Raw genomic sequence first — 13,538 nt, 5'->3', positions numbered from 1 at the left:
AGGTTTGATAATTTACTCCATCAACATTGTCCTGCTCCACCTTAAGTTTCAATACATCTTTAGCTTCTCAACACCAACTTCCAACCTCACATTCACACACAGAAAAAAAACTGGACCATGGAAGGCCACAAGGAGAAACTTGCATGTACTCTGATTTAAAAGGAAATCCCTCCCTAAACTTCAGCCCTTGAAAGCAAGAGTTGCTTACAAAGAGATCTTCTCTCCTTCTCAGTTAGTTCCCCATTAACTAATTCCTTGCTTGTTCTTTTATCCCCATTCACTCATCCCCCGTCCTTGTTATCGCTGCCATGGTAAAATCCAACCGCTTTTTCACAAATGCCTGTTGTGTAATGTAACAGGCATTAAACTTATTTTTAAAAAAGTCTATTGGTACATTATATTTCAACTTTTTCACTGGTAGAATTCAATATCCAAGTTGGATTTAAGACCCAACTGAGAAACTTGAGCACATAATCTCTGCCAGCATTTGCTCTGCAGTATTACAAGTTGCTACAACCAGAGTTGCTTAGCTAAATTAAATGAAGACCTTGATTTTCTTTATAAATGGGCACATAAAAACTATCACGATTCTGAAAAGCAGGGCAGTTTCCCAATTTGTCCACCATTTCATTTCTCAAAACAGATTACCTGGTAATATTATATTGTTATTTCTGTGATCTTGTTTTATTCAGAATTGGTCATCGAGTTTCCTGTAATTGTTCAAAAGGCAATTTTGCATAGCTATTAAGTGTAATGAGACATCAGAAGGTTGTAAAGAATTTACATGAATGTAATTATTTACATGATCACAATTGCTAAAGCAATTGTTATCAATAATAATTATTTAGAATCCCATTTATTTCCCTCTCCATTCTCCCTCTTATCCTCCCAGGCACTTAATCTTTAACAGCATGATTGCCTACCTAACTTCTGCCATTCACCCTCTCCCGAACTACTGATCATCCTGATATTCTCATTCAGTCCCGTCAAGTTCCAGCAGCTACACCATCTGATATTTGCAGCCTCCATTACTCCCTCAGGAAATCTTGAGCAATCCTGAGATGCTTGTCCAATATTACTTGATGATGGGGGCGGGGTTGAGTGGAGCTATAAAGGAATATGCAGAGAATGGTTTAAGGAAAAGAGCAAAAGTGCGATTTTGTGTGTCCATATTTTCAGTGTCTACATTTATGCATTTGGATGATTCGCATTTATCTTGTACCATACTGTCATTAGATCAAGACTTTGTGCTATTAAGGCCATATACTAGCAAGTGTGCAATAGCCAGCCTCATTACAAGTAGTCTCTCCAAAGCATTTTCCACTATTTGAAACTCTTCAGGATCTGGGAAATCAAGAACCTCATGGACAACCTCAACAATGACAGATTTGAAAGTGATTCTGATGGTGTAATCTGGGATTTCAAGATTGTTTGACTTGGATACTTACGCTGGAGTAAGAAACTGAGCTGGAGACAGCCAAATTAAAGGACAAAATGGTTTATTCCTGATTGCAAATCAGTGCCTTTAAGATTATTGATCACAGACTTGATTTTACAACCAGGAACCAACCAGCATCTTGGTACACTGCCTGTGAAAATACAGAAAAGTATCATGCTTTTTTGCTCAAGACTTTGGTCTCAAATTATCAGGTTATTTACCCTAATGCTGAAATCAACAGTGGAGGCCAAAGATTGATTCTATTCCAAACTTGAGCAACCTTGTAATCTGGATTACAGAAACCGTTGGAAGGGTGCAAATGGCAAAGAAGGGGGCAAATTTATGTCTAGAATAATTGCAACTTAAGGACAAAACTGTAAGCTCTGAAAGATCAAAGAGAAATAAAATAATTTGGGATTTGAAGAACAGATAGTGACTTGGCATCTCAATAACCAGAGAATGTATAGATGCTTCAGTACTGTCAAGACAGTGGCCCAAACAGCCAAACACCTATCCTAAGTCAGTGGTGGGAGAAGTCCATTGGGGATAATTAAGCAGAAAGTGCAGCTGTAAAATACACTAAAGACCTTCTAACTAATATAGTCTTTTATCAGAGCATTCTTATCAAGGGCAGTTTTCTGTCACAACCCCCCTGCTAATCCAATGCTGACAAAGTGCTGAAGAGGATAGCCATTTGCTGGAAAATAAGCTCCTTCTGGAGCAAAAAAAAGAGTTCCCTGAAAATAAAAAAACATACCAGAAAATAGATTTGGTACCATTTCTTGACCTGTCCCTCATTAGGGGATTTCAAACCTTTTAATCTAGATTTTAAAGAAACCAGATGTATAGTAATGTTCAGTAGTTACTAAGATGTTTCCCTATTCTCAAACACAGGAAATATTATTGCAACAATGAAATCCTGAAAGTGATGAAAGCAAAAATACTTTGTCAATTTCACCCAACAAGAATGAATACAATCTTGGCTATGAGGAAGTATAGAGCTGAATCATTAATACTTTTTTTTTTAAAAAACACCCTACAAATGCCTTGGTTTCTGCGAACAGATGGAATATAAAGGATCATTTCAAATTTGATGGCCCACAGAAATCCATCACCATCCACCATCTGGTCCATAATGACATAAAAATGTAATCCTCAGCACTAGATCCACCTTTGACCCAATTACACTGCAGCCTGGAGCCAAGCAAGGGTGAACTATTTTTGTTAATACAGTATTTTATCTCCAACAGACTTCCCACTATTGCTGAGTTTATCCATAAAGTCAGAAGCAAACTGTTCAATTTTTTTTTACCTCCAATCTAGAACGAAGAATCATACCAACTTCTTTCATTGAGAAACAGCATTCAAACGATACCTGTCTACGCGCACATTTAGAGGCAGATTTTCATGTCATTCTCAATTTCTTCAATCAAGTATATAACAGGATGGATCTCACACTAACCATCTGGATTGACAAGTCTTCAGCAATCTACATCTATCTCAACATTACTTCCCATTAATCTACATGATGCTGGTCAAAGGGCTGACAACAAGAAAATCTACTAGAGCCTCTAATGTTCCAAATTTTCAAACTATGTGCCAGGATTATGGTCTATGAAGTTAAAGTGGTCCACTCTCCTGTTTGTGTCAAAGAAACAGGCAAATTACAGCACTGATGTCACACTACGGAACTGTTGCTACAAAAGCCTCTAAGTCAGTGGGGTTAGAGAAGCAAGTCAATACCAACATCCTCTCCCAGGCCAACATTTCCAGCTATCTGATGAGAAGGAGGCGCAAATCAATTTCAACCAGTTTTGATAGGTGGGCCATCTTTTGTGAATGGCCAACATCACTCTTGAAACAAATATTATTCTGTACTCTACTGTAAGCAACTTCCAAGACACAGAAAATGCTTCTGTTTTTTAAAAAAAGAATTAGAACTTGAATAAGTAGCCTTGTGATAAAGTCCCCATTTGTCATTAATAAGTATGAGCAACATCTAGATAGCTGCTCAGCATGATGAATCTTTATGCGGAGGAGGAGAAAGCAAAAACCCAATCAAGCGATTCACCTGCTTCTCCTGTGCTAGTCTGCAAATCACGTTGTTCCTCAAGAGCAATGAATCCACCAAGCTGTGGCTTAAATCCAGTTTTTTTTACGCTTAAGTACTGCATAAGAATAATGGTTAGGTGCTTCTAAGAAAACTAAGTGGTTAATATTTAAATTGTAAGCTTAATATACAGCCATGTTAGTAGAAATATCTGATCTGTTTGACAAAATCACAGAGAGCAGGGAATGCAGGAAGTTAGACCTCTTTGCAGTTATTTTTCTGAGCGGAAGATGTAGACAAGCTCAGTTAATGGAGGCAGAGTTTTACTTACAGTGGCATGCAAAAGTTTGGACACCCCTGGTGAAAATTTCTGTTACTGTGAATAGCTAAGTGAGTAAAAGATGAACTGATTTTCAAAAGGCATAAAGTTAAAGATGACACATCTCTTTAATATTTTAAACAAGAAAACTTTTATTTCCATCTTTTAGAGTTTCAAAATAACAAAAAAGGAAAAGGGTCCGAAGCAAAGTTTGGGCACCCTGCATGGCAGTACTTAGTAACACCCCCTTTGACAAGTGTCACAGCATGTAAATGCTTTTTGTAGCCAGCTAAGAGACTTTCAGCTCTTGTTTGGGGGATTTTCGCCCATTCTTCCTTTCAAAAGGCTTCTAATTCTGTGAGATTCTTGGGCCGTCTTGCATGCACTGCTCTTTTGAGGTCTATCCACAGATTTTCGATGATGTTTAGGTCAGGGAACTGTGAGGGCCATGGAGAACCTTCAGCTTGCGCCTCTTGAGGTAGTCCATTGTAGATTTTGAGGTGTGTTTAGGTTCATTATCCTGTTGTAGAAGCCATCCTCTTTTCATCTTCGGCTTTTTTTTTACAGACGGTGTGATGTTTGCTTCCGGAATTTGTTGGTATTTAATTGAATTCATTCTTCCCTCTACCAGTAAAAGCTCTATTCAAAAGGTTCAAAGGAACATCTAAACAAGCCTGATGCATTTTGGAAACAAGTCCTGTGGACTGATGAAGTTAAAATAGAACTTTTTGGCCACAATGAGCAAAGGTACGTTTGGAGAAAAAAGGGTGCAGAATTTCATGAAAAAAACACCTCTCCAACTGTTAAGCACGGGGGCGGATCAATCATGCTTTGGGCTTGTGTTGCAGCCAGTGGCATGGGGAACATTTACTGGCAGAGGGAAGAATGAATTCAACTAAGTACCAGCAAATTCTGGAAGCAAACATCACATCGTCTGTAAAAAAAAAAAAAAGCCGAAGATGAAAAGAGGATGGCTTCCACAACAGGATAATGAACCTAAACACACCTCAAAATCCACAATGGACTACCTCGAGGTGCAAGTTGAAGATTTTGCCATGGCGCCCACAGTCCCCTGACCTAAACATCATTGAGAATCTGTGGATAGACCTCAAAAGAGCAGTGCATGCAAGACGGTTCAAGAATCTCACAGAACTAGAAGCCTTTTGCAAGGAAGAATGGGTGAAAATCCCCCAAACCAGAATTGAAAGACTCTTAGCTGGCTACAAAAAGTGTTTACAAGCTGTGATACTTGCCAAAGGGGGTGTTACTAAGTACTGCCATGCAGGGTGCCCAAACTTTTGCTTCAGACCCTTTTCCTTTTTTGTTATTTTGAAACCGTAAAAGATGGAAATAAAAAAAGTTTTCTTGCTTAAAATATTAAAGAGATGTGTCATCTTTAACTTTATGCCTTTTGGAAATCAGTTAATCTTTTACTTGCTAAGCTATTCACAGTAACAGAAATTTTGACCAGGGGTGCCCAAACTTTTGCGTGCCACTGTATGTACAGATACAGCACGGTATCAGGCCTTTTCAGCCCAATGAGACTGTGCTGCCCAATTACAACCATTAGACCAATATTAATCAGTACTTCTCTGGAATGTTGCAGGAAATGGTGTACCCAGAGGGAACCCACAGTCATGGGGAGAAGCTCTGGGACAGCTTCTTCCACCAAGCCATCAGACTGCTTAATTCATGCTGACGCAACTGTATTTCTATGTTATATTGACTATCCTGTTGCACATATTTATTATAAATTACTATAATTGCACTTTTAGACAGAGACGTAAAGATTTTTACTCCTTATGTATATGAAGGACGCAACTAATAAAATAAATCCAATTCAAAAACATAAACTCCTTAGACAGCGGTGGGAATTACACAAAGGCTGCTGGGACTGTAATAGCATTACGCTAACCCGTATGTTACTGTGCTGTCCCATATTTTTATAAATTCCATTAATAATTTAACAGAGAGAATAGCAAGCTTAGATCAATCAACCGTGACCATCAGCCTTTTATAAACTTTAGGCTCTTTGAACATGTTGTAAGTAACATCACCCCTCTCCCAACATGATCAATGACTAAGACTTGATGTGCACAAGCCTTGACCATTTTGTGCAGTTTGACAGTCCTCACCAACAGTTGTTAACAGCAATGAAAAAGGTATATTTTATGTTTATATGAATGTGCCTTGGGGAAACTGCAATAAGGTAAGCTCAATTTTGTACAGTAAGCTTATTTTGTACAGTATACAATACTAAGCTACAGCCAACTCTCGCATTTCAAATTATAAAGCCCCTGTCACCTGCCTCAGATCCTTAATGATAACAGTTGATGGTCTGATAAATGTTTTAAAAGTCAAAGACCTTTTCTTCTCAGCAGCATGCAGCCTTAGCTTAAGAATTAGGTTTCTCATTGCCTAGTAGTTCCAACTTTGCAGGAGATGCCAACATCAGCAAATGGTCTTCTGGAGAAACATGATTAGGAGTACAAAGAAACCAATTCAGAACGTTCTCAAAAGCTCTATTAATAGTGACACTTCCCTAGCAACCAGTAGGAATCTCTGGCTTTTATCTGTTCAATATGAAGAACATTAAGGACAGCATTAGAACCTTAAATGCCTTTACTGGAAGCACAAAATAAGCTGTGTGAAAACAGTAAGTATGCACCATCTCCCATACAACTCACTCACCCAATTAAACACTTTCATTGTGCTTGTGGCTGAGTCTGTAGACCCCACCTTTGCCTCTGCAACCATCTCAGAAATGAAGTAGAAGCAAATCATACTCAATCACAAGAAATGCCCAAGAAACTATGATGCAACTTTACAAAACACTAGTCACAACACTATTGGAAGGATATGGCTCACTGGAGAAGATGCACAAGAGATTCATCACAAACTTATTTGGATTGGAACATGATAATTATAAGGAGAGATTGGATAGCCTGCATTTCTTTTCCCTGAAGTCGAGGAGGATGAGCGGTGATCTGATAGATTTAGAATTATGACAGGCATAGATAGGGTAGGTAGCAAGATCTTTTTCCCATTGTTGGGGTATCAAAAACAAGCTTATGATGTGAGGCCAGAGTTTTAAAGGGGAAAAGAAGGGCAAGCTTTCTTTAAATATTGTATTTCTGCCGCCTATTTCCTAAAATCCTCCTTAAAACTACATCTTCCCAAACCCCTAATTGCCTTTCTCTCTGCTTAAATTGGTCTCGTGTTCATCCCTGCTCTCTCCATGTACTCATCTTAATCCTGTTTCCTATCCACTTTCACCCCATCTGTTGACTGCATTCCCATTATCTCTCCCAAACCTCAATCCCTGATCTTCCATTTATCTCAATTTTGTATAGCTACCCCAACAGCACATCAGTTTTCTTCCTCCTACCATTCTTTTCCCCATCTCAAACCACGAACTGAACCCCCCTCAAGTGCTCAATTCCCATTTGACCTTCTTCATACTTTTTGCTCAAGTCCTGCTATGACATATTCATTCTGTTAACTTTTCTTTCCATATTCTCAACCCCAGACCAGAACTCAACCCCACAATCCTATTCCTCAGTTTTTAATTACAGCCATAATACTAATTTCCAAATTCCTTTATTTCCATCTAGGCTCCATTCACGAATTCCAATCCAATCTCCATACCTGAGAACTATTACAGATTGAGTATAATCTTTATCCTCTCTCTCCTATTTTTCCACTTATTAGAGCTCATATGAAGCTTCTCCTTTTCCCTAGAACTTCATCTTTCCATTAACTGAGGGATCCTGTTCTCTGAAACTTCATTTCTTTCCCCAGCTCTTAATTTCACCATTTGCTGATTTTAGTCCCATCTTCCTTCTGGTAGCAGTCAACCATTGCTTTCTACCACTCCGTGCTGCAAATCCCAATTCCTGGTCACCATTCAACTCTATATAGGATCTCTTCCCTCATCTTTCCTCTTCCTACTTGGTATCTTTGACTGTATTATTTCAACTCAGTCCAGCAACCTGTGACACCACAATGGTGACATCAAGGCAAAGTGTTAACTGCAGCACAGTCTGGTAATGTTACAGAGCAAGGGTTTGCTGGTACATCAAGAGTTCTTCAGAGAGGTTTTGTATCTGGTAGCAATACAAACAGATTTGTCCCTGGACAGTTCTGGGAAATCCAGGACTGGCACCTTTTGCCTATCATGCAGAAATTGTATATACAAATTACAATTAGGTCTTGCACCTAAAATGCATTCTAATTAACATTTTGAAACAGACCATTTTGTTTAGGAGTGTGTGTGTTTAGCATCTACTTCAGCATCCTAGTCAAAACTCAATCAGACAGGTCTCAGATCAAGAAAATGATAATTTTTTCCCACTCAGCATTTGTTTTGCAGGTGAATAGTAGAATGTTAACAGCGAGAATTTATTAGGTAAAACAAGTTTAATCTGCACATGAAGCACTTCCCCCATCATGCTGACTTCCATAAATTCAGAATAGATTTTAAGCTCCAGCAAGGTACTTTTCCCCCCAGTCAAAAACCTGGCACCAAGGCAGAGAATCATAAAAAATCACAGGGAAACATCTAATCCAGACGCTGCTAGTTTGAAGGTCCAATGTACAGGATTGGAAAAAGCTGCGGAGAGCTGTAAACTCTGCCAGTTCAATCATGACACTAGCCTCCCCACTACCAAAAGGCAACACCTCATGGCAATATCCATTATGAAGGACCCTCACCACCCAGGACATGCCTTCTTCTCAGTACTACCAGCAAGAAGGAAGTATAGGAGCCTAAAGACACACCCTCAATATTTTAGGAACAGCTTCTTCCTCTCCGCCATTAGATTTCTGAATGGTCCATGAACACTACATCAATTTTCTCTCTTTTCGCACTATTTTGTTCATATATGCTTATTACAACTTTTTATGTATTGCACCGTACTACTGCCACAGAACACCAATTTCATGACCTATGTTAGCGATAAACCCCAATTCTAATTCTTCAATTTTTTGAATACATGGTTCCCAAGAAGCAGTTGCTTTGAAGAGAAAGTGAAGTGTTTCTAGAATTTAGAGCCAAGTTCCATCAACCTATAAGGTGGGAAAACATGCTGTCTGACAAGATGCAACACTCGAGGTGCATGTCTTGGGGTATCTTCAAAAGTACAGTGCACAGTTGAGGTATTGAGACAGCAACAAAAAATATAGTTAATCGAAAAAATCTTTACTAAATTGGAACCAATTTATCTTGGACTTACATCAATGAATCTTCATGTAAATGAAATTATACTCTAAAATATACTGCCAGATAGAATAGTTATTGGGTTTGTGAATGAATAAATTCTAAGGGTATGAAAGAATTTTAAGAAGCAACCCTAATTACTTCAGACTTTGAAAATCATCTGTGCAATTTACCAATCATTAATTTCATCACCTCTAATCATAACATTTGATACAGCAACAAAAACAGGTACATCATGCCCAAATTATTTTTCAGTAAGATTAAATACACAATTCTCAGAGCAGAGTGTTCAAGGGTCATTTTGAATATCAATTTGATCATATTCTTAATGGCAAAAATATAGTAAAGGCATCCTTACATGGTGATTATGTATTTGTTAGTTTCAATGAGAGTAGAATGATTGGGTAAGTGAAATACAAAAATATCAGCAGGTGCTAAAAATACACCATAAAATTGAAAATGTTGGAAGAATCTTAGCTCATCAGGCAGCACCTATTGAAAGAGCAACAGGCGTAAAAGAGTGAGAATAATTACCTGCTACTTGCCCTCACAAATTGTGATATTTATATTGCTGGAGTACCGACAAAATAAATCAGAATGAATTAAAACAATAAAAGGATTGGAGAGGGGAGGGAAGCTGTACCAGTCATGGGGTATTAGAAATTTTTAGGTTGTCTTTTAGTTCTGTCAGGAACTGTGATTTAGTCAACATTATTAAATTTTGTATCGTAAGATTTTCAAAGGAAACATCAAAAACAATAATGCAATCAACACTATTCTGCAACAAATTTCTCTGTAATAAAATTGCATAGCCTCTGTTGATGTTAAGAAACTCACTCAGGTTACGAGTGCCTCATTGGCGAACTGTCATATTAGGGCAATATTTCAGTGCATTAAAGAAATTTCAGAAGTTTTGCAAATGAAGGTCAGTTTTCACAATTCTGCAGGCATCCATACAGAGGCTGAAGATTTTTATTTCTCTTCTGTTCCTTTCATCAGTGTGGCTGGTAATTAAAACCATGGTGGAATTATAATGAATTCTGAAAAATCAGCAGATTGAGCAGCATCTATGGAAAGAGGGACAATGAATGTTTCAGGCTGAAGAGCCTAAAGGGTCTTTACCCTGAAATGTTAACTTGATTTCTCATTCCACAAATGCTGAGTATTTCCAGCAACCGCAAATTTTATACTGTCATATTAATGGTGGAGTTTTGCACTAAAAGGCACTTGGAATTCAGTCTCTTGAAGTTACATCCCAGGCAAGGTAAAACAATGAGTCTTGTCACAAAGATTGTCAATGTGAACAGAATTAAATAATTTCTTTTCATCATTTAAAAACTTTTAATTAGAACCAGAAAATGGAGTTTGCTGCAGTTAGATAAAAGCAAAAGGTATTTACAAGTAATGCTGACACCACTATTTAATTTACAACAGGAATTAACAGGAAGACATTGCTTCTCATTAATTGAGGCATTCTGGAGTAGCTTAGCCCACAGTTCATGGTGGGAAAGCAAAATTTCAAAGAAAGCTGCATATTACAAACACTGGAGATTTTTCCAAATGTTGAATGTAAGGCACCAAAGGCTAATTGAGAACCCATGCTTTGGTAATTGATTTTCTGATTGGTGAATATGTAATAGCATCTTCATTGTGTTAAGATTCTGTACTCTCATTTGAACAATGTCTGCATAAACACTTTAGATACATTTATAGTAAAATGATGGAACTAAAATCAAGTCCTCACTGCTCTTTGGTAGATATCAGTTAATATGTATGTATCATAAATCTCAAGCATATGCAGCCAGGATGTTCCCTATTAACATCTGTACTCATAGCCAAATGAGGATTTCTGCAACCACACTTGTGGCTGATCACCTATTTATTTTAACAAGAGAAGCTGATACAAAGTATGCTACATTTAGGAAGTTATTACTCCACCTGCTGGGAAGGATTCTAAGAATGATATCATTATGCGGGCAGTGTTAATCTGTATTTAGAATCTTTCTACAGACAGAGGGTGGCAGCAAATCCATTCCAAAACCAGCAATTGATAGCAGATCATTTGTTAATTTTAAATAGAGATTGCTAGAATTTTGTTAACTAAGGGTATTTAAGGAAATTGAGAAAAGGCTGTTCAGTTTTAGTTCAACATTATCTTATGGAGAGCTGGAATAGGCCTGAGAGACTAAATGGATTCTTCACGATGCTATGTCTATATCAAACAACATAAGTTTTTACATAAAGAAATTATACCTGCCTAATGTACCATTAGATGTAGAATGTCAGAAGTAACAGGGTTTGTTCTCCTCAGCAAAGAAGTTATATTATTACTCAAAATGAAGGATAAAGAGTAGATATGGCAGAAACACTTCTACTAATAACCCAAAGATAAAAAGATTCTTTAAAAAAACAACAAACAAGCCAGAGATTCAATGGGACAGATCTTAGGATGGGATCCACTGAAACCACCACCAGATGAAGTCATAACTGGACTATTCCAAGCACAGTTAGGACAACCTTGTTCAGAATGCATGTGCTAGGACATTTGCACAAATGTATTCTACAAGATGCAACACTAACATCTGCTGATTCTCCTCCTGTGGGCAATTTTCCTACTGAGGTATTAAAATGAATTAACTTCCAGGAAAAAGGCAAGTACAGCTTTTTATCTGTTATTTTAATTTTGTTTAAATCTTTTTTTAAATTTTAAAACATAATTAAATCAATTAAAAACAACATCCAGCTGATTCAATTAGTTATTTCATCAGAGCAGGTAATCATTATTCTGAAGACTCAGTTCCATGCTGACAGATGGGCTCCGGGGACCTTTTCCCAAAACTAAGACAACCTTAAGGGCACTAACGGTTGAATTAAGTTGATTCAAAAGACTTAAATATTATGTAAGTGAAAATAAGCAAAGTTTATTCAAATATTTCTCCAAGAGCAAGTTCTAAGTCATTGCTTTATTGGAGCTGCACAAGGATGTGTCTATATTGATTAATCTCAGCTTTTTGGAAACATCACTGAGCTTCAACTTGACATTGTTGAGATTGGCACAAATGCACTAGACAACCCCACTACTCCCACCAGAAACCCCTAATATATTCCAACAACAAACACCTAATCAAATCTAATGCTACTGTACTGTACTGAAGGATTGCAGTTCTGACAGCTTACCACGTTTCAGCTGGAATGTTAAAAGCAAGGACCCTCCTAGGTTGACGAAAAAAATTCCTCATGTGGCTCTGAGTCTAAGTTCTTCTCGCATTTTGTTCACATGATTTCAAGTAAAATTATTAAAACACAATACTTGATATTTATCTTATTGTTGTTAATGGGACTTTGTAATATGTACAAAACTTTTATAACAGTCTATATTACAAATGTAATTTGTTGACCACAGACCCCAAAACTGTATATATATGCAACTTAAATCACATATGGAATTTAAAACTGAAAGGGCAGTTCTATCTAAAAATCATAAACTATAAATACTGGAATTCTGAAATCAAAAACGAAGTGGAGAAAACATTCAGCAATCTTCTATCTGAAATGTCACTTCTACTTCTGTTTCCATAGGCGCTGCCTGATCTGCTGACCTAATTATGTCGCAGAGTGCTACTCAGCCTATGGGATCTGAATTATTCTACACACCTTGCAAGAATGGTACTGATTAGTATCACATGAAATTCAAAAAATCTGGCAATCTGAGATAAGTATAGGTAAATGTTACAAGTACTCAGCTGCTGAAGCAGCATCTGTGGAAAAAGAAACAGAATTAGCAGTTCAAGTTAGAAAATCTTTGTTGTAAATGGAAAAGACAACTTTGGGTATGGAGGTGCACAAAAGATAAGATAGGACAAAAGGAATACCAAAGAAATGGCAAATCCAAAGCAGATTAATTATGCAGCAGTTAAAATGAGGATGATTAGAGTTCTTTGCCTGTATTATGGCACTGCCGGTTGCAATCAGTACTCAAGGAGAGAAATAAACGAGCCACACACTGGATGACTTGTAACAAAAATTATCAGCTCTGATACATACAGAAAAAATGAGTTAAAAATGTTGGAGAATTCAAGGTGTACCCAGAAGGCTGCAATCTGCTCAAGTTGCTTAACAGGAATATCATCAGTTCTATGGTATATAGTTAAATTATTGCAGTATATCTTACAAAATATCACAATGCAAAACTCCCCAATTTAAAATACAGTGTGATAGAAATTAACTCAATTAAACTGTTATGGTTTTCACACTTTTAATCTATGGAATCTGAGCAGGAATACACTCCCACCGACTTTTTTTGACAAAAAAAAATGTACTAGGAGTTCCATTTCACGAATTTTGGGCAGTAGAAGTTGAGCAGCAATTACTAAAATTAATATAATTAACCATAATGTAGACAATATTGCAGGATGGAATTCATTCCTGAAGTGTTTGGGGAGTATGTGTTAGGTTTTGTTTCCAAGAGAAATTCCATTTAATGCCGCAGTATTATTTATACTCATAGGTGGTA

General features: G+C 37.3%; 1 protein-coding gene across 1 annotated transcript in view; it reads right to left on the bottom strand.

Moving 5' to 3' along the window:
* The window catches only part of LOC140212499 (regulation of nuclear pre-mRNA domain-containing protein 1A-like), a 76,324-nt gene that overhangs the window by 13,401 nt on the left and 49,385 nt on the right, over positions 1–13,538 (bottom strand). Inside the window, 1 exon segment of the mRNA XM_072283373.1 lies at positions 924–1,107. Coding sequence (XP_072139474.1) covers positions 924–1,107 — 184 coding nt within the window.

This window comes from Mobula birostris, chromosome 19, assembly GCF_030028105.1.
Source record: "Mobula birostris isolate sMobBir1 chromosome 19, sMobBir1.hap1, whole genome shotgun sequence".
Lineage (NCBI taxonomy): Eukaryota > Metazoa > Chordata > Chondrichthyes > Myliobatiformes > Myliobatidae > Mobula > Mobula birostris.
This window is presented reverse-complemented; position numbering and strand designations above follow the sequence as displayed.